General features: G+C 34.7%; 3 protein-coding genes across 3 annotated transcripts; all 3 read right to left on the minus strand.

The window, feature by feature from the left end:
* Positions 1–6,734: 6,734 nt before the first annotated feature.
* Positions 6,735–11,703, minus strand: LOC131595628 (putative pentatricopeptide repeat-containing protein At3g13770, mitochondrial). Its single transcript, XM_058868030.1, has 2 exons — positions 11,141–11,703; positions 6,735–10,563 (listed from the first exon to the last, which is right to left on the minus strand). Exons 1-2 carry the CDS (start codon positions 11,544–11,546, stop codon positions 9,119–9,121), a joined length of 1,851 nt encoding a protein of 616 aa, XP_058724013.1. The 5' UTR covers positions 11,547–11,703; the 3' UTR covers positions 6,735–9,118.
* A 428-nt stretch (positions 11,704–12,131) lies between these two features.
* Positions 12,132–14,482, minus strand: LOC131600034 (pentatricopeptide repeat-containing protein At4g35130, chloroplastic-like). Its single transcript, XM_058872263.1, has one exon. The coding sequence runs from the start codon at positions 14,112–14,114 to the stop codon at positions 12,249–12,251; it is 1,866 nt and encodes a 621-aa protein (XP_058728246.1). The 5' UTR covers positions 14,115–14,482; the 3' UTR covers positions 12,132–12,248.
* A 3,865-nt stretch (positions 14,483–18,347) lies between these two features.
* On the minus strand, positions 18,348–23,857 carry LOC131595629 (transcription factor bHLH48-like). Its single transcript, XM_058868031.1, has 6 exons — positions 23,103–23,857; positions 22,845–22,976; positions 20,203–20,271; positions 19,575–19,646; positions 18,972–19,179; positions 18,348–18,796 (listed from the first exon to the last, which is right to left on the minus strand). The coding sequence occupies exons 1-6, from the start codon at positions 23,511–23,513 to the stop codon at positions 18,759–18,761; spliced, it is 930 nt and encodes a 309-aa protein (XP_058724014.1). The 5' UTR covers positions 23,514–23,857; the 3' UTR covers positions 18,348–18,758.
* Between the last annotated feature and the right edge of the window lie 2,833 nt (positions 23,858–26,690).

Consider the following 26,690-nt stretch of genomic DNA (forward strand, 5'->3'; position numbering starts at 1 on the left):
TTATGTATCTAGGTACCGAACGTGCAAAGATGGAGTAACTGTTAAAGATATATTTTGGACTCGTCCTGATTCCATAAAGTTGTTCAACATGTTTTCTATTGTGCTCATTATTGATTCAATGTATAACACCAATAAGTACAAGCTTCCATTATAGGAAATTGTTGGTATTACCTCTTCTAAGAAGACTTATTTTGTCGGGTTTGCATTTCTAGAGAGCGAAAAATAGGAGAATGTTACTTGGACTTTAGAGGTGTATCGGGCAATGCTAAAATACCAAGAAGACATGTTGAAAGTAATTGTTACCGGGACATCTTATAGAAAGTGCGTATGATATATTGTGTATTGGTCTTACAATATACAGTTTCTCATAAACCTTTTTCCATTGTGCACTGCCCCACCTTAAAATCCAAATGATTGTATTATATGTGTATGGTGAATTTTAAATCTGCCGCATTTTGTTCAAGTTTATTTAAAATCCAAATGCTCTATACCACTTAAATCACTAGATTGGAAAACTCATTCAACAACTAAAGTCGAGACTTAATCGGATCATTTTGTTGAAAGGATGCAAGAGTTCACCAAATTGAGCGAGGTTGAAAGAGAATCAAATAAATAAAAGTCAAAAGGGATACCACCCATAGTTATAGATTTAGCTGGAAACAAATCTTTTGGTTCATTTTAGTTTTTCTTTATCAATTTATTGTATATAATCTTGTATGAATGTTAATGATGTCTAGTATATACACTTTGAAGTTTGCAAAAAAAGTATGCATTTGTTTCATGTTATGTTTCTTTCTTGAACATAAGTTCATTCTGTTAAGAGAGATTTCAGAAATACATTTCAGAATAAAGATAACAAGGTGGTACCAGAGATGCATTTCCGAAACATCCCCTGGTACAAGATAGAATTTTTGAGGTCTATAGTTGTCTATAACTACTTTAAATATGGGGAACTTGTCTCATTTTTCATACCAAAACACATTACACCAGAATGAACATCATTTGGCATGTCACAAATTTCTAGTTTAATGGTGTGAAACTCTCAATTGAATTTATCAATGAGTACATCCTTATTGAAAATATGAAATACATATAGTAGAATCTCCTACCATACGTCGTTAATCGAAAAATTGTGAAGATCGAGTATCATTCATCGTTCATTAACAACGAAGGGAAGATTGAGTTCAGCAACTTTGAGCTGAAGACATGAGCAAATTTAAGGGCTTTGTGAAATACTTTTTCCGTTTAGAAACAAAATTTCTGATCGAGGTGGATGTGACAATTTCGAGGTTGGTCGAAGATATTATGAAGATGTTGCAATGCCTAACTAGATATTTAAATATAATGTTTGATTTATGCTAACATCACATATGTAATGATTATTTTATGCTATCTATGGTATTTTTATTTTTTTCAACTTACACATTTCTGGTTTTTCTGCTTTTCTGCTTCAGTATAATACGAAAATGCAACTCTGTATAATTTACGGAAATGCATTTCTGAATGCAAAATAAACACAAACAAGGGGCGTGTTTCAAAATCAGCTTTGGTTGTATGTTTTTAGGTGCGTCCAGAGATGCAACTCCAAAATATAGGGGTATTTTTGAATTTTCACATGGTGTGTCAATAATGCTTAGGGTGCATTAAGAAATTCCCTCAATTTGTGGTGTTGTTCACTACACTCTATGTAGTGATCGCACATTTTATGGAAATCCCAAAATATATGGAAATCCCAAAATACGATACATATCATCCAAACTTTGAAATTCGAACGTGTCTTTTATACACCAATTGACTTTATCAGATTGGCACCCCATTTTTGCCCAAAAAAAAGGTTCGGATTCCAATTTTTGGATTAAAAAAACCAATTATACAATAGGAAAAATACCAATTATATATTCCAATCTTCCGATTAACTCCATGAAAATATTTTACACCCTTAAACAGTAAGTTAGAAGAACTTTGACCTTTTTTTAATAAATCTTATATTATAAATCATTTATAAATCAATCCCACAATAAACTATACACATTTCTTATTGTATAGTAAGATCAACATAGAAGAACTATTGTGCATATCTGAACTCCAAAATGTCAAATACAAAACTTCATAATCAATCCCACAGCAAGTCATAATATAAAATGTCAAAATATACCAAGCAAAAGACAACTATTGTGTATATTTGACGCATCTGTTCCTCCTTTGTCTCCTGTACTACAACATACATCGTGCTTCTACTAAGATGGTTTGTAGAGTGACTATATGATGAGTGTCTTCTTGAAACTTACCATTACATATGCCCTATCTCTCATAGCCACAATACAGTGAATTATCGGTAATACATCAACGACGGTGGTCTACCCTGACATGCTTTTCTTCTAAGATCTCCTAATGAGTAAGCCTCGAAAGAATTCCTTCTGCATCTGGTGTCATGTTCAAATGTGACACTTTATAAAACTATCAAATGTATTTGTATATCATACTCCAAGGAGGAGGAGATGACACACGACACATATCCTCTAGGACAAAATGATTGTAGTAATTTACAAAACTCTCATCAACATCCTGGAGGAGGGTAGTGGCACAAGTAGCAACAGTGGGATCTATGGATATACCATGTATATACATGAACAGTCACATGACTCAGTCAGGTAAATGTGGATACATGAGTCGAGAACCACATGTTAGACATCCATTATACAAGGGCATCACCTCCAAGGGTCATGTCTCACAGTGATCAGCATACCACATAAAGCAAATATTATCTAGTGTGATGTGGTCAACAGAAACTTGAAATGACTCGGTCGCCTGATTTCCTTTAAATGGGATGATCGAGCATGCACGTGGCAAAGCATTAAAGGAGTCTTCCACATATGCCCAGCCAACAAGTCGTTGAACATGCTAGTGTATCCATGCCTGAAAAATGGTTCAGACGAAATATTAGTAATAGTGTGGTACAAGTATTATGAATTAATATCGAGTAAGGGTGAAAAAAATTACCGTAACACGGAATAAAGGTACACCAAACAAGAAACCCTCATATTGTACTCATAATCCTCTCTGAGTCAATGAAAAATCTAAGATAGATAACATCGACATAGGTCGCACTTTTGTTTATAAATATGGATGTGTCGACCAAAGCCAAGAGGTATGACCTCAATACACAAGTTATATGGTATGCAACCCATGCATCATCACCATCCACAACGGAAGTTAGGCGGTGTTCATACAGATCCACCAGGAATGAAAACCTAGCATAACATCCTCTAATGTTCTTTATCTCCTATTGAGCTTTTCTCGGGTCAGCTCCCAAATAAGTCATTGCCATGTCCAATGCCTTAGCTATACTGGTTATGTTGTAGTTTAATAATTTTGTGTGATAGAAAAATATAGAAGTCATGATACATCATCAAGTGTGATGGAAAACTCATCAATTGGAAGATGAAATGATGATGTATCTGCGTGCCATCTCTCTACAAAAGTACACAATAACTCATGGTTAATATAACCATTTATAGTCTTGCATAAATCTTGCAGCCCAAATAGCTACAAAACATCATGAAACCATGTTTCATCAAGATGCGTCATTCTTTCAACTTTCTTATTATGGCTGATACATTTTAACAAATTACCAGTGCCGGCCCTGTGCAGGTGCAAACAGTGCTACCGCACAGGGCCTCATTATTTGAAGGGCCTCTAAAATCAATTAATGCATTCAATTAATTAAATTAAATGATTATGAAAGCTTATTATGTTTTAACGTGGAGTAATGGAACAGGCCCCTCAATCTCTTGCAACAAGAAAACGTAGGCTATAAATTAGTAAATGCAGTTAGGATACTAGTAGTCCTGATAAAGCACCAAGTTAATAATTTTAATACTTAAAAAAACTTCTTATATTAATTGTACATGTTTTTTTTAATTGCAAAAATATTAATGTTAAAACTAATATTTATAAATAAACTAGATAAATATATATAATTTAAAAAGTAACTTTGTAGGCAAAAAAAAAAATCAAATCCAAAACAAATTAACTGTTATGTTATATAATATTATGTGTAATATAGAGTACAATTAAATGTGTTTAAATCTAAATCAATTCAAATAAAAGTCAAAAATTAATTCCAGTTGAAAAATTATATAAATTTGATAGGACTTGATTTTTAACTAATTATTAAAAACCAAACCAAATTAAATCGCCTATTTTTTAAATCAGCGATGCTATATATCACGAAACAAAATCTCACGAATTCATCACGAATGCAATGTTTTGTCATAATTAATGTCTATAGAATATATTAGATTATATTATATATGAAATAAAATAAAATAAAAATTAGATGACTATGAACTTCTTCTACAACCGCTTGTCTTGTCCACTAAACCTAACACATGTCCACTCCAGGAGGCTTGTCTTCATGCACTGTTCGTCTGTTCCCACAAAGTCAAGAAATTATCGGACAGAAATATGAAGTCACTCACATGAACAAAAAGAGCATAGTAAATAATTGATCTTCCAAGGCTATGATTTTCTTTTCCATGTAGAATTTCAGTTTTTTTTTCATGTTTGAGAAAAGTCAATAAAAAGGAAGTAAAATGATGTAGTGAATCTAATATTTTCAGTTATAGCCACATTCGTGTATTTATCGTGAAAAAAATTCGTGTCATTAAGCATTTTCCTTTTTAAATTCGAACAGGGCCTCCAAATTCATTGGGCCAGCCCTGCAAATTACGATACTGCAAAAAATAAATAAATCAATGTTCAAACATTTCAAATATTATAACATAAATGTTTAAAAGAGTAATTAAAGGTTCATGCTACCTATCCCTCCCACATGTGTCTAGAAGCATAGTCTAGATACATAGGAAGTATTGTTATGTTTGAAAGGCCTCCCAGAAAACCATCAGGTACAACAGCATCTAGGGCAACAGGGGACACAAGAATCCAGAAAGGTGGAGTCGGAGACACATAAACCCAAGAAGATGATATCTCCCCAAAAAACAAAGTATCTCCAACCAGAGGTCGTGAGCGTCTAGCTTTTTCCTTGTGAACGGAAGCATGTTGGGTCACTGTACCATGTCTCAGTCTTTCTTCGTTGTCAGATATTTTTCCTACAATAAAAAAAATCATGTCATAACATAGTACAACAATAAAAGATAACGAAGCAAAACCAACATAGAAACAAACCCATCAAAAAAACAAATAAGAGATAACTCTAGATATTTTTTCGGACTAAGGATTCAAATTTAAAAATCCGCAGTGCACTGAACCAGAAGACACGAAGCAGAAACATGCACGGACCTTAAGATCTAATGTTCAAAATTTCAAGACAAGACAGTTCAAGACAAACAAAAATGACATATTTATTATATTTAAGCCTAATGTCTATAAACCTTTTAGGTAACATATGCATGTGAAGTCTACAAAGAAAAGAAAAGGGAGTAAGTAACTTACCAATGCAATGGAGTAGAGACATGTTAAGCTTAAATGCAATGGAGTAAAAGTTATGAGAATGCATGAGAATGATGGAACAAGCTCCAAAAAGGCAAATGAGAAAAGACTCTAGTTTTGCTATGTTTACATAAATGAAAATGGGAATGAAGGGAAAAATGCGTGAATACTTAAACAAAAGTGTTTGTAGTCTAATCTCTATATGAAGAAAAAAACATTGGTATTTGGAGTATTTTGAAATTGTGTGATTTTGAGATTGAGCATAGATATAATATGTTAGACGCATTCGAAGTTCAATCTCTCTAACTTAATAATACTAATTTCAAAGTCTAGATTTCTTTTAACTTTAACTTTGACATGTTATAGAAAGGGCTTATTGTCTATTAAATGTGTTTGAATTTGAATATTATTTTTAAAATTTCATATGAATGTGTGAGTAACTCATGTGATGTATTCAACAATTCTCTTAATTTTTACTTTCATTTTATTCCATTTTCAAATTATTAAAAAAAAATTTATATAATAACAAGTGAGTGGATTTACGAAATCATTGTTTTATTTACATTAATGAATCAAAAGATTGATAAGAAAATAATAAATTTTTCTAAAATGAAATAATATGGTTTAAATATATTTATTATCTAAAAGTATATAATTTTTTAATTTTTATTTTTGTAATTTTTTTCTTTTCTCCTTAGAAAAATAAAAGGTATCTTTTTTTGTAAAAATGATAAATTGACACATAGATATCGACCTAATACTTTTGACGGAAAATTATCTTAATTATAATATTTTTTATTTTAAGAACTGAAATTACAATTTTTGAAAATGTGGGACATAAAACAATTGTACGCTTATTTCAAATTTTTAAAAGTTACTTTTAAATATTTTTTATTTTCTGATTGTTTACATATTATTTATTTCATGGTTATTTTCATGTTTAAAAGGTAGGAATTCAACATTTTCATAGAAATTAAAATCAATTAATTATAATTTTTCTACTATTCACATTTATTTTTTTATTGTTTCTAAATTAAACAAAATTTTGTAGATATTTTTAAAAATTTTAATTTTTGGCCAAACAAATAGAGAGTAATATTATTCTTAATAATAATATTTAAAAAAAATGATTCCAAAAAATGTTATTTTATAAATCACACTCTAACTCAACATATTTCATTTTTAAAAGTTTAAATTAAAAATAAGACAATATCAGATACCAAGTTAATAAAATTAAGAAACATATCAATATTTAGAGTATTTCTTCTAAATTTTTTGTTATGGTTTTCATGCTAGTATACAAGCATACATTTTGAGAGGTAGTAATGGAAAAAAGATTCAAGAAAAATGATAACTCAATAAAACTAATTTTTCATGATACTTAGTAAAACTAATAATAATTTTTGAATTATACTTAGAAGCAAAGCAACCTTCATGCCTTTACTTCTTCTATTTAGATTAAACAATTTACTATATTTCTTCAAGACTAGGACTTACTTCAAATAGTGTTTACAAAATTAATCAGAGCCTCTTTAGCCTTCTAAAATCTTGCCCTTGTCATTGGAGTTCTAAGCCCTTCAAGTCTTTTATACTGCCTTTCTTTGTTATGCCTCTTCATGTCCTCGTAAGAACTTGAGATGTGTAATAACAGGCAAAACAGCCAAGACTTGATTCACTTTTAAACCTGAAAATGTTACCTCCTCCTGCATGACAAGGAGAGCAACTAGCAACTCTATCTATATTACATTTTATCCGACTACAGAGAGGAGGGATCAGGTCAACTTGAATTATATAAGGAGCTTTGCTAATATGTCCCGGTACACGAAGAGCTTTAAAATGAATAAATATTAGACATAGGAGGACATATGACCCTTGGAGCACTTCCCAACAATAGAAGTAGATGCCACAGTCATGTTAATGGCTGACTTCCAAATTTGCTCTTACTGCAACAATACCAAACAAACCAAAAGGTGACAATGATTGCAGCCAGAGCTCCAAGTCCTGTTACAAATAGAGAATATAGGTGCAAAATCAGATAAATCAATGTTAATAATTAACAGAAAAGCTCAGTCAATTGCAAACTGCTTGAGCGAAAGGGCCCTCCGGTCTAAGAACGAGCTTGTTGGACGAATGATATGAGACCACATTAACTTATACCAAGATACAGGGGTCTGCAAAGGATGCAAGAAGTGAAAAGCTTATTTAAAGGACAAGGTGCTTGAATTAGAAGGATCCAAAACTAATTGATTATCATCCTGAAACAAAGGGATTCAACTGCATGATATCTTCATGACGGAAAGCAACCTTCAGGGATAAACCTTGAGGGATCACCCATTTCTTGTCTTAAATAAAATTCGAAACTGATGAATGATGAAGAAATCTTTTTGCTCAATAACATTTTTGGAGATCAAAGCTATAAAGAGCGGGTTCTACTTGTTAAAAGATGCCATGTGATTCAGGTACATGCAAGTTAAACGGAAAAGCAGCAACTGCGACGGTATTCTGCATAAGATGTCTTCATCTTTCAATTTATCAAAATTTAGCATGTCAAAAACATCACTATCAAAATATCATGCTGTTGGCTTCTCAGGCTCACTCGGAGAAGTATATAAGCTTTTTGCACAGAGAAGGCCTTCAAGGAAAGTAAAGAACTTGTTGGATAAGAAATTCCACTCAAATTCTTGATGTAACTACTGCAATTGGTGCAAATTTAACGCTGTCAGAGAATGTTCAGTGATGACCCATTATCATTGAATCCATTTACAGCATAAATGTAGCCTCTATAAGTGTAATGCATCAAATTTCAGCCGAAAAAACAGATCAGACATCTCATCGTGACACAAGTGAAGCACTTATCAAATTTGAAATGAAGAATCATAAAAATGGAACAAAGGGAAAAAAAAGAGGATATGGAGATAGCTAATCTGAAGAATTCAATGCTGGAGGATATGGAGATAACTAATATGAAGAGTTCAATGCTAGAACCAGGAAAACAAATAAGGAGATGACTAATCTTAATGGCAACTTCTATAAGACCTATCTACAACACATTGTTTGCTAGAGACTAAGACAAGCTCAAAAGATTATAGTTTACTTGGAACATTATGTGTAAACTACCTCACGGAACACATCTAAGAGCTAGCACCGAGATGCATACTTTTTGTAGATGATGTAGTCCTACTTGGAGAGTCAAAGGAGGATTTAAATGAGAAGTTGGAGACTTGGAGACGAGCTTTAGAAAAACATAGTTTTCGCCTAAGAAGTAAGACGGAATATATGGAATGTAAGTTCGATAAAAGAAGAAGCGTTTCTAACCTAGAGGTGAAACTTTGAGACCATATCATTCATCAAGTCACGTGGTTTGAATATCTTGGTTTTGCAATACAAAGTGATGGAGAAATAGAAGGGGAGAGAAGTGCAAGGAATCCTGAAAATTCCTTCCCTGTAGATGTAATTTTTCAATTCCTTGGTTTTGGGTAAATAAAGAACCAATAAAAATGCAGCATTTTGATCCTTTATGACCCATACCATTTTGAATCTTCTCATAAGTTACATCCCACTTTTGGCAGGTCGATGTTTCCTTTCTCATCTATCTTCCTCTACTTCCCCCTCAAAAATTGCACAACATCAAGAATCTAGTCATCGAGTGCTCTCTATCACGGTCTTCTCACCAGTAATCTCCACACGAACATTTTCCTCCCACAATTCGATGAAACCGATTTTTGTCCCGCAAAGACACTTCTCTGCCATAAACTTTTGAGATGTATTTAGCAAAATTATGACAATCAACACAAATACGCAGATTTTTTATGACACGTATTGGAACATTTTCAGCAGTAGCAATTAGACCAAAAGACAAGGCCAACTTTTCACTGTGGCCTAGAAGTATCTTCTCCTTCTGCTCCTCATCCACATCATGTAAAGCACAGCTTAAATCAGGAACATAGCCAACCTCTTTAAAACTAACTGATAATTCCTTCACTTTTACACATATCTCTTCTCTTCTTGGATGGGAGTGATCACTAGCATGGAAAGTATGAAGTACTTGATCAAGCTCAATCCAGCTTCTTCCAGGCTCTTTCACTACTGTCTTCTTCAACATGAGGTCCCTTAATGATCTTACATCTTCCCATCTTCCAGCCGAAGCATATAAATTAGACAGAATAACATAATTTCCAGCATTTCCGGGCTCAATTTCTAGAAGTCGATGACCCACAAGTTCACCAATGTCCACATTTGAATGAACTCTGCTAGCACCTAAAAGGGAACCCCATATAGCAGCTGTTGGTTCAAAAGGCATACTTTTAATGAACTCAAAAGCTTCTTCTAGTCGACCAGAACGTCCAAGCAAATCAACAACGCACCCGTAGTGCTCCATTTTTGGCTCAAATCCAATTTTTCCACTGGTCATATCATGAAAAATATTAAGCCCTGTATCTTCTAGTCCTCCATGACTGCAGCCAGATAAAACGGCTAACATTGTGACACTGTCAGGTTTGACTTCTTTTTCTTCTCCCATTAAAGTAAAAAGCTTAAGCACTTCTCTTCCCTCTCCGTGTTTGCTATACCCAACAAGCATTGCATTCCAAGAGATAACAGTTCTCTCAAACATGGTATCAAATATCCTTCTTGAGTAAGTGAGGTTTCCACATTTTGAGTACATGTCTATCAATGAGTTTTGGAGAACCACGAATGAGGGAATTTCAGAGCGAAGAACATGGTTGTGGACTTGCTTGCCGAGATCTAGAGCAGCAAGCCCAGAAAGTGCAGTTATAACACCAGTATAAGTAACATAATTTGATTGCATTCCTTCCCCTTGCAAACGGCGAAATAGCTCCAACGCCTCTTCATCCAAACCAAGCTGTGCATATCCAGAGATTATAGCAGTACAAGAAACTACGTCTCTTTCTGGCAAGCATTCAAACACTGTTCGAGCTTCATGAATTTTACCATCTTTGGCATACATGTCAAGGAGTGAGCTGCCAACAAAAACATGATCTTCATAATTAGATTTTATGATAAGAGAGTGGATTTGCCTCCCTAAACTGAAACCTGTAGAACTTGTACATGAAGTAAACACTGTAGCAAAAGTGAACTCATTAGGTTTTGTTCCTGTGAAAAGGCACAGTCATGTCAGCACCTGAAACCACTCAGAAAACAATGACCCAAAATATAAGACCAAACTCACAGAAGAAAATTCAAATTCAACATGCTTATCAGTATGACAAGATCAATATGTCTTTTGTATTCAATCTAGGTGCAATGCAAGTCAACACAAGAATTGGTGATTAACTCCTTTTTGGAAAAGACCATTGACATAGGATTCCATATAATCAATTTCGGTGTAACAGGTAACAAAAACATCTACTCTAACATACAAAGCAATACTTGATAAAGTAAAATCAATCACCCAATCTAGATCAGTCCCGCAATCACCTCATTGACGAGGCTTGTTTGGTTTGAAAAACCATTTTAGTTTTTATTTCCAGTTTTCATTTTACTAAGAATTACAGCAGTGCTACTTAACAATTTCATTTTCACTTTATTTTAAGTTTTCCAATATTTGTATACGAAATTTGAAGAACGGCTTTTGTTTTGCAAACAAATCTTTGAAAAAAGGAAACAAACATTACAACATTTTTATAATTATGTTGTTTATGCAAACAGGACCCAAATGTGTATTATATACCTGATCTTAACATCTGCAGAAAAAGATTTAAAGCTTGAGAGGCATACCCTCTTTGAGAATAAGCCGAAATCATAGCAGTCCACGACACAACATTCCGTTCAGGCATTTCATCAAACACGTGGCGAGCATCTCCCAGAGAGTCACACTTGGTGTACAACACAATCAACCTTGTCCTGAGAAACACAGAAGGAAGATAGCGGGTTTTGATCATGTGGGCATGGACTCTCTGTCCTTCTCTGAATGCCCTTTTGTTCACGCATTCGTTCAAGATTGCATTGTAGGTTTGGAAGTTGGTGTCAAAGGCGGAAAGGGCCATTTGTAGAAGTGGTTGTTGGAGGTGAATGTGAGTGGTGTGAGTGGTAAGAGTGCGTGAGTTTGAAGGTAAGACATGTCTTGGGAGACGCATGATATTTGCAATGGAAACACTGGTATATGATAATGAATGAGTTAATTATGTTTAAGGGAAGAAGAGGCAACAACAGCAAAATCATTTGCCAGAGAATAATTTCTCAAAATGAGTATGGGGTGTTTGTTTTAGCTTCTCAAGGGATGACAAACCGGCAAAATGATATAGGCGCGGATACATTAAACTTCTATACATTTTAATATAAATGTTATTTGTTTTTGAGAAAATAGTTTTACACTGTTAATCAATTACAACCAAGTATCTAATTAAATTATTCTTTTATTTTAAAAAACTTTTAATGACATGGCAGATTTGTGGTTTTCTATTGGATGACAGTGTAAAAGTATTTTACTTAAGAATCGTAATCGGTATTCGACGAACTTCATACTTAATAGGAGCTCGTTTACTACTCAAGCTCAATTGCTTGGTTATATCCTTCAGCAAAATTGTTAATCCTAAACTCAGAAAAGATGGATAAAAGTAATAAAAACAGGTGACTAGCGAAAACTACTATTGAAATCCATCACCAATTTTTATATTCTAGTAATTAATTATTCATTATATACTGTAAAATTAATCCTTTCCAATCTATTGCAACAATGAATGACAAATTTGTTTAGAACAAGACAACGAGTATACAAAACTACACATCAAATGAACCAAATGAATAATCTCAAATGAGTAAAATTTTCCCCTGAACAACTATGTTGCTCTACTCAATCTACACAACATCTTACAAATTTCATCTGCTTCAGAGTGTGAAATATCTCCAGAAACAAATCCTTGAATAACCCCTTTTACTTCAATACAACTCCATCCCGGTTTCTTCTTAAGCTTCTTTTCACTCATAACTCTCCTTAATTCTTCAACTTCATTCCATCTTCCAACACTTGCTTTAACATTACTCAGTAGAGTATAATATCCAGCATTATCAGATTCTAACTCCAAAATTCTTTGCGCTGCATATTCACCAATCATTTTATTTCCATAAACTCTAGAAGCTGCTAAAAGAGCACCCCAAATCCTACTATCAGGTAGAATTTTCATTTTCAATATTACGACTAACGCCTCTTTAAGCATCCCGCAGCGACCAAAAAGATCAACGATACATGTATGGTGATCCAAACCCGGTTCAATACCGTAACCCCATTTCATAGTATGATAAATTCTGCAGCCTTCACTAACAAGACCAGAGTGACTGCAAGCAGACAGTAAGCTCAAGAAGGTGATGGAATTCGGCTGCACTCTTTGTTCAATCATTGAATTAAAATAATTCAAGGCTTCATAACCGAAACCATGAGAACCAAGTCCATCAATCATTGTTGTCCATGCTACAACATCTTTGACAAGAATCCTATCAAAAACTACTCTAGCTGAAGAGATGCTACCGCCTCGTAAGTACATGTTTAAGATAGAGGTATCCAAGTGTGCATTACTTTGAAAAGATTCATCAAAAAGTTGTTTTATAAGGTAACCATGGACCACTTTTCCCAATTTCAAAGCTCCTAGGTTTGCATATGCATCAAGTAGATTTCTCCAAATTTCAGGAGCAATAATAACAAGATCATCAGTCTGCATTTGTTGGAATAGAAAAATGGCATCTATAAAATAACCATTTTGAATGAAACCTGACATCATAGCACCCCAAGTGATGTTACTTTTAAAATGAATTTCCTTTAACAGTTGAACTGATATTTCCAATTTCCCACACTTAGAATAGAAATCAAGCAGAGAAGTCTGCAAAACATCGTCGAAAAAACCTGTTTTTATCACTAAGCAATGCACACCTTCACCCTCAAAAAGACTACCAGACTTTGCAAATGCTGATACAACTAACGTTAAAGTCTCGATGTTCCACAAGCACAATTCTAGCCTCCGCATTTCGTTGAACAAACAACCAACTCTCATCGTGTCCCCTTTTGACGAATAAAACGAAATCAAAATATTCCATGAAGCCACGTCCCTTCGGTTTATCTCACTAAACAAAAGTTCCACTTCTTCAGCACTTCCTTTACCAGAATACATTTTCAAAACTGAATTTTTCACAGACCAATCTATTAGTAACCCACTTTTCACTAGATACCCATGAATCTGAGTTCCCTCATTCAACGTCGCAGACACACAACACGCCTGCAACATTACAATAAGAGTAACTGAATTTGGTTCCATTTCCATTTCCATTTTCATCTTATTGAACAAATCAAACGCAACACTAACACGTCTCACAGAAACATACCCATCAATCATCAAAGTCCACGAAACCACATCTCTCTGAGACATTAAATCAAACAAGTGGCGCCCATAATCAAAGCAGCCACATTTGACATAAACATCAATCATGGTATTGCAAAAATACAAATCCAAATCCAAACCCATTTGAATTGCTACACAATGGATCATCTTTCCATACACAGAATCAGTCTTTAAAGACGATAAAGCCCGGTTAATAATGGGAAAAGTGAAAGTATCATGTGGAACACCCATTAGTCTCATTTGTTTGTAGAATGAGAAAGCTGAATGAAATAGTCCCATATCAACATGGGACTTTATGATCAAGTTCCACATCATTGTATTGTTATTATGTTCGTTATTATCCTTCAATGCATGGATATTGGGAGATAGAGGTTTTATGTGATGGGTGTGAAGAAGACGAAGTGGGGAAAGAAGGTGAAGGGGTTTGAGGACATGGTGATGATGAGAAAAGAAGGGAATTTTGAATGATTTACTTGACTATGATGGAATGGTAAGAAAACTTAGTCGCTAATGCCCGGTAGTTCTTTGTGTTGAATTGTCACACTCACAGCTTCATGGAATCTTTTGTTGTTGCTACTTATCAAGCTTCTAGGTGTGGACCTCTATTTGTATTTGTTAACAAGGATTCTCGTAGGGGCTCGGGGATCTTTTTTACATAGAGACAAGGATGAAAGGAAAAGTTCTTTAGATGACCCTATTTGAAAGGAAAATAAATTTTTTTTTTACATGGCTTGGCCTTTATAATTTGAGAATATCTCAATTCATTCTTTGAAACTCTTTGAAAACAAGGCTTGTACATTTTAACTTTCTTTTGAATGCTCGTTCTACGTAAGCCTGAAACTCCTTAAAAGTTTGTAGAACATGATCTTTCTTTTTTAATGGATATTCCTACACTTTTTTGGAGTGACCGTTAATGAAAGTAACAAAGTATTGTGCGCCACCAAGAGACCTTTCCGATGTGGAGCAAACATCTGAGTGAACAAGATCTAGGATTTTTTTTCGTCTTCTTGCATCATCAAAACTTTAAAAATATACTCTATATTGTTAGCCAGCTAGACAGTCTTCACATGATTCAAGTGGTTGTCCCTTGATATTTGAAAGGTGATCTTTAGCGAGAATCTCTAAACATTTCTCACTGATGTGGCCAAGTTGTTTGTGCCACAATTCTTTGGTTAAGTCTTGAGAAACATTAGTCTCACTTGTTTATCTTTCCCTGCATGATGTACAAGGAGCCTTCTTTTTTGCCGCGAGCAATTGTCATTCTCCATTTGCTAAGTTTCCATCTACCACCACCAAACTGGTTTATCATCCTCAGATCATCCAATTTTCCAACTGAGATAAGATTTAGACGCATTTCTGATACATGTCTTACTTCCTTCAACACGAGCTTATTGACATTCTCTGTGATCATAGTCACTTCACCAATACCAACAATCTTGCTTGTGACATGGTTTCCCATCTTCACCATACCAAAATCTCCTCTTTGGTATGATGAGAATAATTCTTTATGAGTTGTAACGTGGAAAGATGCTCTTGTGTCAACTATCCAAGTGCAATCATCGAATGCAACATTTAGATAATTGTCATTTCCAATAAGGAAAAGATTCTCATCATTCAAGACTACTGCAGTTGTGGTTCCATCTTCCTTATTCTTCTTTGGGTTTATCAAATCGGGATGAATTGTTCCAGCCTGTTGATCTCTCTTCAAGAATCCGCACTCAGGTCTTCTATGGCCAAGTTTACCACTATAATAACAACTTAGTCTTGTGCGAGTCTTGGATCTAGCTTGTGATCTCCCACGACCTCCTATTTCACGATTCTTACTCCTTCCTCTATTATCAACAACATTGGCTTCGAACTGGTTGTTGAAGCCTCTTTCCATTTGTCTTGACTCCTCATTTAGCAAGGAATCTATAACGAAATTCATGACAAGTTTTCCATTTGGAGCAGAGTTACTAAGAGTAACGACTACAGTGTCCCAACTCTCAGGTAAAGTACTTAGGAGTAGAAGAGTTTGTAACTCATCATTTATCTTCATGTCAGCTTTCATCAGTTGATTCATAATACCTTTGAAGGTATTCAAATGCTCAAGCATGTTTTGGCCATCTGAGTACTCCAATTTCACCAATCGTCTGACAATGTGAGCTTTGTTTCTCGACATCCTCTTTTGAATCAAGGATTCAAGTTTGGTCCATAACTCATATGCGTTGTTATAAGTTGATACATGCTCGAACAAACTTTTATCTTTGTATTTTCTGATCATGGCAATTGCCTTCCGATTTTGGAGCTCCCACTCTTTTTCTTTCTTCTCCGTTGGCTTGTCCTTTTCGGAAACTGGCTCATGCAAATCTTTGTAATATAAGTGGTATTTCATCATCGGCTTCCAATAGGTATAATTATCAGCAGTCAGCTTGAACATATCTCCATCATGACTGATAGAACCCTCCATCTTGAGAACACGAAAAAATAATTCTTTCAACTAGGAGTTTTGTAAATAGTGTCATACACTGGAAAAGTCACAGTAGTTTGTGAATAATGCAACTAGGAAATTCCCAAGAAAGAGAGGTTGGTCAATATTAACACGCTTAAATACCAAGTTTTTCCTTAGCCAAAACTTACTAAAACACACTTTCGTAATACTAAGATTTAATTCCAACAATAATACTTATTTTCTGATGTGGAAGATCAAGCAATATTGCAACCACAGAGCATACTAAAAACTTTATTATAAGTACAACACCGTAGTATCTGAGAGCTCACACAGTGCTCTGATATCACTGTTGGGAAATAACCTCCATAATTTTCCTCTCCGTGAATTCAAAAATAGGCATTAGTGGAAACGTGAAATATAAACTTAAAGACACAAGGAATTTTTAGCGTGAAAAACCTTCTCAATATGAGAGAGGAAAAACCACGGGATCCTTAGACCTCTTAAACTTTCACTATAATGATAATGGGAATACAATAACTTCACCCTTAAGTGGAATTCACTACAATGTATCTCTAAATTTACATGAAATACTGTCACAAATTGACTCACTTTTTCTCTCACAAAGAAACTCTCTATGAGGATCACTTTTCTCTCTTTAGCAAGACTCTCTTTCTCCTTTGCTTCTTGTTTCTCTTCTCTTGTGTGTTGTGATTTGAATGTTTTGTGTATGGTCTTATTTATAGGAGAAGCAAGCCAAAGGTACCTTACATGCATTAAGACACTTGTCTTTTGCCCTCCATGCAAAGCACCAAGTATTCTTTGCAAAGCATGCACCATAACATGTGTACACCATAAACCTTTCTACTTGTCACATGCAACCTTCCATTTTGTCAAATATATGTTGGTCATGTGAAAATGATTGGACTCTACACAATAATATTGAACTTTGAATTTTTCTTAATCTATCTATATTTTCTTGTAGCATATACTTTTCCATTTATTTGAATCAATAATGCAAACTTTTCCTCACAAAGGACTTGCTATGCTATATAAGAAATTATACAAGTTTGAAAAGTGATTATCTTCAACATGTTACTAGAAACAATATTAGCATGGCTACTGTTGCTGCAGCTAATAAAACTTGGAAATGGTTTGAATAACAGTAACTCTTCCATTGGATGCCCCTTTCGTCTAACTTGTTCTCCTAACAAGAATCAAATCCTTGAATTTCCCTCACTACTAGAAAAATTTAGTGTCAGATACATCACATAAATCCTTACACCGAATATCACGATACAATTGGTATAATCATATAAATAGTTTCATACCAAAAACTAAAGATTTTCTCACTCTAACCATACATGCATGATGTAAAATCTGACCTTAGCTACGAAAAAGAATCATGAGTCATGGATAATATGATAAATTTTGTTGTTCTTGAATTTGCTACAGATTAGCTGCGATTTTTTATTGGTTCAAGTATGTTCTTGACCTTAGCCATGTTACATACCACGTCAGGATCCTTGACAGCTGGCACTGCCATATGTCGTGCCACATCAACTTCTGTTAACGCACATTGGCAGCAGGAAAAATCAAAAGTTTGAACGGGAAAATGTAGAAGGATCATTCTTTAAAGGAAATATTTTGAGGGACTAAAAATGAAACTGATATTATTTAGAGGAATCAAAAATATATTTAACTCATTATAATATAAACTGGCCAATAATTTTATTAACCTAGACTAATTTAGTAGTTTTGTCATTGGAAGATTCAATCATGCACCACATATGAGCAAGTTTTGTATTGAAATTTGAAACATTATTTAGATATTTAGACACATACGTAAATTTAATTCCACCAAATTCTACCATTTCTTTTGTTTGATCAATCCAATAAAACTTTGCTTTGATTTTAAATAAGACTCCCGCAAACATACGGTAAGGTTGACCTTCTCAGATTAGCCGGTTTTAAGGCCTGATATAGATGGTAAGATTGACCTTATCATATTAGTTTTAAGGCCTGCTACCGAGTTTTAAAAAAAACAAAAGGTAGGAAAGGAAAAAAAAATACATATTTATGAATAGAGAGCGTTAAAAGTAATAAAATGGAGAATGCTATAATGCAAAATAAAATAAGATTGTTCAATGAGGACCAAAGCAACAAACTTCAAAGCAACAAAATTCGGCGAACAAAGCAACAAACTTCAAATACAGTTCAGTAATTAACAGTCTGTTCAATGATTATACAATCTGAACCAATCACTCACCTAAGATTGAATGACCACTATAGTTAGTATACACACTGATATTAATTAATATATTATATGATAATAGCATTAGAATTCTTCTTCCTTGCTAGCCTGCTGGCTGAATAAAATCCAGGTTTTCCAACCGACTCTGACAAACAGAGGACAATATGAAATCCTGCTGAATGTTGGGCATCCTCAAATCAAGGCTAATTTCTAAAACTATATTTGTTATATACACTACTAGTCTAATTGCTACTAGTCCCACTGCTTCTGTACCTCTTCATAGCTCCATCTTCATCTGATTTGAGTGCAGAGATACTGTATGCAAATTATTGAAGTTGTTAAATTCAAATTCATCAGCTCCTTACAAATTTAAGGACATATTAACAGGTTACAGGTTAGCTCCAATCTTAGTCTTATGAAGCCGGATGACAGTGGAAGAAGCGGAACGTTTTTTGAGGAGACGAGTAATAGAAGAATAACTATTATATACCTGAATTTGCCGATGAGTCATAACTCAATAGTGAGTTTTCTGGGGTCATGAAATTAGGGGTGTTTTCTTCTCTCCCCCAAAGTGGTTGGTGGAATGCTTCAGACTGCCATGGTTGCTGAAATTGCTGTCTGTTTCCATTGTGTGGGATTTCTGGCCACACAATGGGTGCAACTGCGGTAGGGAAGTTACTGTCCATGAGAGACACTCCCTACAAGCCAAAAGGAAGTTTTGTTAGCAGAAGGAAATTAAAACGAACAACTGCAAGCATCTATGCTTTTCCATATTGTTGATTCTTTTTAAGCCATCTTTATATCCCCGTATTCAAGCATGATATATATAGAAGGGCTAGTAAAAACAAACTTGATGAATAACTCTTTAATCAACGTGGAAACTTAGAAGAATTTCAGAAAGTAGTATAAAAAACTAAATCAAGACTGATTAATATTGCACAAGCGTAGATATGCTCCAATAAATTAACTAAAATGTTTCAGAAAGTGATGACATGTTATTCTTCAATCCAGACAAGTTACTGGAGTTCAGATTACTCCCCAAGCCAAAGAAATTAATAAATTCCATTTTTTTATGATAAAAGAGAATACTTACTTCTGTGGCCAATATGCTGTCAAGGTTGAAATCAATTATTGGATTAACTGCTGCAAGTTTCATCGATAAAATCTGAAACCAGAGAAATCAATGAACAATATCACATTTATGAAGTAACTCAAATGTTCCTGCATTGTGTTCTAATAGAAAGATCCTATGAAACAATTCTCAATCTTCTTTTGATATCTTCACAATGAAAATATCATTTATATCATTTTATAACTTTCAAGGATATAAACAACCAAAAACTGCAGAAGTCCAGGAGCATGCAATTTCAGGCCTCAAGTCCCAATCACAATCAGGCATGCGAGGATTGAAGCAGACTTACTTTTTGAAGAAAAGTATGCAGTTTGTAATGTCATATAGTACAAAATAAGTAAGCAATGCTTTAAGTGCTCCCATGAGTGTAAAAATGTTCCTGAATATTACAGTTTACATGACTACTATCATTTTTGAAGAATCAGATAAACACGTGGAAGAAAGGAACAGAGCCACTAATGTTCAAAGTTTTTAAGCACTATCCACAGGTTGATGATATAAGCATGAAAGCAGATTGCTGCTAACAACTTTATCCTAATCTTCATTTGTCTAAACAATTGCCTAGAAAGTCATTCATATAAAATCTGACCTCTACTTCATGCTGTAGAGATTGCACATGGTTGATGATTTTATCCAAAACCAATGCCGTTCCTGATATCTGTAAAGCAAACTTTGTCCTGTCAGCTATCATTGACTTACTAGATTAGCTGTTTTGAATAAAATCAACATGCATACACTCAAAAATCAAAGAGGGTTTGTCTGGGTACAGAGGCTTTGAAATTAAGAATAGAAAAGCTTCTAATAGCTTTGAATAAAATGTGATTGAACATAATAATATTAGTTAAGTATCAAAGAGAGAATTCATTTTTGGACACAGCCTCAAGATTATTTTACACGGTCTATATTGTGTTAGCTTAGTGGTAAGAGTTTGACCTTCTTTATGCATGTGTTTGGTTTGGCGGTGAAAAAAATTGAGTTTGAGTGAATTGATTCAGTAAAACTGATTCTAATTAAAAGTGAGTTGAAGGAAAAGTAATTTATGTTTGGATAAATTTTGGCAAAAGTGAGTTGAACAGTAAATTGCAGCGTAAAAATCGCGTTTACAATCCAAAGGCTCCAAGGTTTACTCGAAAATACCATTATTGTAACAACCTTGAGACCACCAAAGAAGAAAAAAACAATGTAGCATAAACTTTTAATTTAGGAAATAAATCTTGAGGTGTGTATTTAACTAAAATTTAGGTGAAATCAATTGAATTATGTAAAATCTTCAAAGCCAGTTAGGTTTTCTGTTTGGCAGATATTGCCCTCCAAAAAGTAATCTTTATTTTCCCACCTTATTTTCCTTATCCCATATATGATTGATTGATACCAAACTAAGTGTTGATGGTAACCATCACATTCCCAAAGATGGATTAGTATTTCAATTGTTTAGGGGGCCCATGAATACAAGTTTCAACACACTTCCAAAGTTCCAAGTGTTAAAAGCCAGAGTCCAGCTAGAGTAACTCCCTTTCACACCCCACACGCCCATACCCACCTCTCTGTCTCTCCAATAAGTTAGAAAGTTAAAGAAAAGAACATAGGGTGATTACCTTAATTGTCCTGTACAAACCATGACGTATATGTATGTTGGTCCTTTTCAAAAAACAAAGGATTAATTTATTGCCATAGTAAAAAAGAATCAATACATTACTTTTATGTAACATTCTATTCTTCATATAAAACTTTTGTACAGGTCTTGAGCATTTTCCACAGTTAGATACAAATGTTACTGGAACCTAATCTGTTTAGGAGGAGCGTAGGATTACTATTACACTATACATTAACATCACCGTCTTTGAGGGCGTGCAAGACAGATTACCGCAGTGGAATCACAATTTATCACGAGTAAACCTTGGTTAAATAGGGTCTCATAAATTGTTTTGCAATTAACCTGTGGTTGAATAGAGCCTCTATTTATTTTGTCATGGTTAAACCGCGACTAATCTGCACAAAACCTCTGAAAACTTGAGACGACATTGCATTAGAAGTTCTGTATTCAATTCTTTAAAGGTTAAAAAACTATTATTTTAACACCACTTCTATTTTTTTATTCCTTAAGAAAGGTTTAAGGGCACATGTAGGGTAATATTTTCCTAAAGTAGGGTAATATTTTAGTAAAGCACACAATTCCAAAAGAGGTGTTGTAATGTGAGAGATAAAACTACAAGAAATGCCATGTTGACACTATATGCTATAGAGCACTTTTCTGCGTGGAAAAGCATGCCCTTTTAATTTTGGTGAAAAGGTGATAATGACATGGCATAATCACTAAAATAGCCCATAATCTAGAGACACAAAAGAACTTTTGGGAGACAATTTAGATGGAATTATGGCATAATCATGATGATTAAATAAAGTACAAAATCATTAGTTATAGTAAATGAGTATTATTAACATCTTAAAAGAAAGAAAAGGGACCAACCTTGTTGCAACTAGGCATGGCAACGGGGCGGGTCGGGGACGGTTTTTACCTCCCCCAAACCCAAACCCGAATCCCCAATCAATCCCCGTTACCCGCCCCAAACCCAAACGGGGATGGGGAATTAAAACCCAAATCCGTCCTTAACGGGTTCGGGTTGGGTTCGGGTATCCCCGCCCCGCCACCATGTATTTCGTAAAATCAATTTTTTTAATAAAAATATTTACTTTTTCAAAAATCAAATTACATTATAAATAACAAAATAAAACAATCTCAAAAAATTTCATACATATATTTCAAATATTTAAAATAATAAATACAAATCAAATTATTAAAATATTAGCCACATATTTAATAATATAAATTATGAAATATAAATAATAATGTACATATTGAAATAAACGGGGCGGGTTCGGGGACGGGTTCGGGGTGGGTACTAGTGTCCCCATTACCCGACCCATCCCCATGTTTTCTAATCGGGGAAAACCCAAACCCGAACCCGAACCCAGTCAAAGCGGGTTTTCCCCGTCAACTTCGGGGCGGGTTCGGGTGGGTACCCGTGGGTCTGGGTTTTATTGCCATGTCTAGTTGCAACCAGGGACCAGTTCCTGTAACAGTTTCATTCGAGCATTTATCTTCTCTCTCCTAGCCTACAAAATAATCAAATTAATAATATAAAAAATTAACAAACTTTATGATAATAAATTAATAAATAAGTGTAATTAAAGAAGTGAATTAGAAGTTAATTAAGGATTAATAGTTTTTACCCTTTCTGCTAAACTATGGCTATCAGTGGCCTGACCTCGACGAACTCGTACATGAACATACGGAAGTTCCTCGCCGTTGCCGGAATTCTCGTCGGCGGCGACGGTTTTGCTTTTCTTGGAAGATACTTTCACCTGCGTTTTACAGAACAAGAGAATTCGCACAAATTACTGAAAAATTACTGAAAAGTAGAAAACCCTAATTATTCTCGAGAATGTTCGCAATTGAGTTCAAAGATGATGATAATGATGATGATGAACCTTCTTCTCTCGCTCCTTCCTCTTAGCGTGTTTGGAATTCTTGTTCTCGACTGTGCGATCGGAGATGCATCCACCTTCCTCGATTTCCGGTAGCTCGCTTTTCACTTCCGGCAAAGGCGAGTTAGCTAAATTCTCACCGGCGAACACGGAGAATCTCGCGGCGCGTTCGACCAACGCGGTGTTGGAAGGGAAAATCAAATCATCCGTGTTACAAGTTAGGGGATAGGGTTTCGGGCTAATGACGTGGCGAGGCGGTTTTCCGGTGAGTTCCGGAGAGTGGAGAAGCTCGACGACCTGCGTCGGTGGGAGTTCGAGAAGTGCGGTGAAAGAGCTGGCGGTTTCCGACGCCGGCGCCATGATTCCCTGAATTTCTTCGTTGAATTGAATGGATTCAAACGCGGTTTGCTCCATGATGCAGTTGAACCGAACCGAACCGGGTTTGGGAAATATGAAATGGTTTGGGAGGAAGTGATGGAGGGAAAAAGGAGAGAAAGAAAGAGAATGGAAAATGGGGAGAAAGTAAAGAGTAGTGTAGTGAGTGTGATTTAAATGTGTTTCTGATATTGTTTATGAGAAGGTTGCTTCTTTTCTGCCATTTCAAGTAGCAAGAAAGCAACGTTGTTACGCTACGGGTTTGTTTCGTTTGGGTATTGCAAATAAACGGGAATTTCCGTACTGTTGTAACGGAAAGTGTTGAATATGATGTTTGTAGTAAAAGGATCTTATGGTTTGATGCGGTTCAGGCATCAACGTCTCTAGTTTATCGAAAAGAAAAAAATAAAATGCTACAAGGGATGGATTGAGTAAACCTGGAAAAAAAATTTTTTTTAAGCGAAACAGATATATTAAAGAAGCACAAGCGGGTGCTAACCCACGATTAAAAAAAACTCACAACCAACAAAGAATTCAACACTAATTTTTTATACAAATGGCCGGATTAACACGTCAATCCATCTAAAGAATATAATTCTGCACATTATAAAATGAGAGAAATCATTCCCAAACAACAAATTTAATCATCTCAACCATATTAAAATTACTCAAGATGCCTCTCTGTTTAAGAGAATCTCATTTCTACAATTTCAAATACTCCAACAACAAGTCATCCCAAAAAGCCACCTAGTGTTCACCGTAAACATGAACTTACAAACCGAATAAAAAATTAAAAGGCGAATAAAAATATTACCCGTAACGGAAGAGATATCAATGCAAAGCCAATCACAAAATTTTGTCCACCAAATCAAAGAAACCGGGCAAAAAGCAAAAAGATGATATTAATCTTCCTCATCTAACCCGCATAACGGACAAACTAAATTAAGCGGACCCGACAAAATATTCTGCTTCGACAAAGCCATCTTGGTAGGAATTCTCTTCAACAAAAGCCTCCATCCAAAAATCAAAACCTTGCTTGGAACCTTAGTCTTCCAAAAACGTGTCAACGCCTTCACGAGAGTAATCTCCAAACCCGAACAATTTTTATTTGATTTCTACGATGAGTACATATGAAATATGTGGAGAAAGAGATAGTGAGAGAGAAGAGGATTAGAGGGAGATGATTTAGGGTGAAAACAATAACTTTCATTATTATTGATGAGTATTTCTTCAAGACATTTATACTAGTATCAAATTTTTATTTGATTTCTACAATGAGTACATATGAAATATATGGAGAAAGAGATAGTGAGAGAGAAGAGGATTAAAAAGAGATAATTTAGGGTGAAAATAATAACTTTCATTATTATTTGATGAGTATGTCTTCAAGACATTTATACAAGTGTTATAAAATAATTAGGACCTAAAATACATAACTGAAAAACCAGAAAAAACAAAAACTCGGGGTTGTAACCACTTAACATAAATTGTTAACCGGTTACAGTTGATACAAACTCAAAAATAATAATCTGGTGTAACCGGTTAACACCAACTCAAAGCTTCTTTTTTCTCCTTCCAAAAGTACTTTTCTCCAAGCTGTAATAGGTTACACCTTCGTGTTAACTAGTTACGACACTTGAATTACCATGTTTTCACTCAATACATCACCTTAATTCAAGTGCTCCAAGTCGTCCATGTTCATGCTCATTTTCAACCTTTTGAATACATCATTTGTGACTTTCTTAGTTAACAAATCAACAACTTAGTCTTCACTTCTATAATATCTCAATCTTAACTTGTCTTCACTAACAAGTTTCATCAAGTAGTGAAACCTCATCTCAATTTGCTTGCTTCTCCCATGTAATTGGGTTCTTAGCAAGATTAATAACGAAAAAGTTGTCAACCAAGAGTGTAACAACCTCACCCTCACTATTGCCCAACTCCTTCAATAGATTCATTAGCCACATGACTTGGCACGCACATAAAGAAGCAGTAATATACTCGGCCTCATAAGACGAGAGTGCATCTACTGTTTCCTTCTTTGAACACCATGAGATAGGTGTTCTACCGAACATAAAGATGTATCCAACTGTAGACTTTAATCATCTTTATCTCTACACCAATTGTAATCAGTAAAATCAAGAAAATTATATTTTCTACTTGTATCTGCAACCAATGGACCCTTTGACGTGTCTTAGGATTCTTTTTACTGCTTCCAAGTGAGACACATTCGTTCTCTCCATGAATCAACTCGCAATATTGACACTAAATGTCAAATCTGGTCGTGTATTGCATAAGTAACGTAGTGATCCAATCAACCTTTTATATTGGGTTGGATCTACGTTTTGCTCCTCTTTATTCTTTGACATCTACAACCTTGGTTCAGCTGGTGTGCATTACACTGCTCCATATCACACTTCTTTAATGTCTCAAGAGCATATCTCATTTGGTGTATAAACAGTCCCCTTTTTGACTTGTGGAACTCTATACTAAGGAAGTATGTCATGATAGCAAGGTCACCCATCTCAAATTCTTTCATAAGCTCACTTTTGAACTTAGAAATGCTCTTCTCGTTGCTACCCGTGATCAACAAATCGTCTACGTATAGACAAAGAATAATTGTAACACCCCTTTTTACCCCATAAAATAATAAGCATATAATCAGAGAATAAGCATGCATATAACTCAAACGGAGTCACATCGACGTTTTCAAAAACTAATAAGCTTTTAAAACCGACAGCATTTATCCACAAAATACAATACACCTGGTCATTTCAAATAACATCTTACATATAATCAGAATTCATCCAGAATATTTATTAACAGCGGAAAGTAATACTCATGTGTTTCATATAAATGATACATGTCCCATACCATGATCATATCTCCATAAACAACTCATAAGATAACCATAATCATAATACTTGGCTTAAGGCCTCTCAACAACAAGTAACTAATTAAACATGTTCGCAAGTTATAACAAAATGCATAAACAAATAGAACATGAGTTCAACGTCTAAGCTACCCAGTGTTACATGACCAGAGCATTGACTCGCTACTTAATTACCAAGCAACTCGGAAGAAACTCCGACTAGATCACACGCCAGCTACTAATCGTCAAACCTGCATGTCGCCAAACGAGGGCAACATTAAAACAGAAGGGTGAGAATACGAACCATTATGAAGAAAGTATAATGAGATACAATGGTTAAATCA

This window comes from Vicia villosa, linkage group LG4 (genome assembly GCF_029867415.1).
Source record: "Vicia villosa cultivar HV-30 ecotype Madison, WI linkage group LG4, Vvil1.0, whole genome shotgun sequence".
NCBI classification, from domain to species: Eukaryota; Viridiplantae; Streptophyta; class Magnoliopsida; order Fabales; family Fabaceae; genus Vicia; species Vicia villosa.

What these genes read in the sequence shown, in the direction of transcription:
- LOC131595628 (XM_058868030.1), bottom strand. Translation starts at nt 11,546, where the DNA reads ATGCGTCTCCCAAGACATGTCTTACCTTCAAACTCACGCACTCTTACC. An exon ending in TCTGCAGATGTTAAGATCAG is followed by an intron (nt 10,564 to 11,140) that starts GTATATAATACA and finishes GCCTTTTCACAG; the next exon opens with GAACAAAACCTAATGAGTTC.
- LOC131600034 (XM_058872263.1), bottom strand. Translation starts at nt 14,114, where the DNA reads ATGATGTGGAACTTGATCATAAAGTCCCATGTTGATATGGGACTATTT.
- LOC131595629 (XM_058868031.1), bottom strand. Translation starts at nt 23,513, where the DNA reads ATGGAGCAAACCGCGTTTGAATCCATTCAATTCAACGAAGAAATTCAG. An exon ending in GGAAGGAGCGAGAGAAGAAG is followed by an intron (nt 22,977 to 23,102) that starts GTTCATCATCAT and finishes TGTAAAACGCAG; the next exon opens with GTGAAAGTATCTTCCAAGAA. An exon ending in GCCATAGTTTAGCAGAAAGG is followed by an intron (nt 20,272 to 22,844) that starts GTAAAAACTATT and finishes TTTGCTTTACAG; the next exon opens with ATATCAGGAACGGCATTGGT.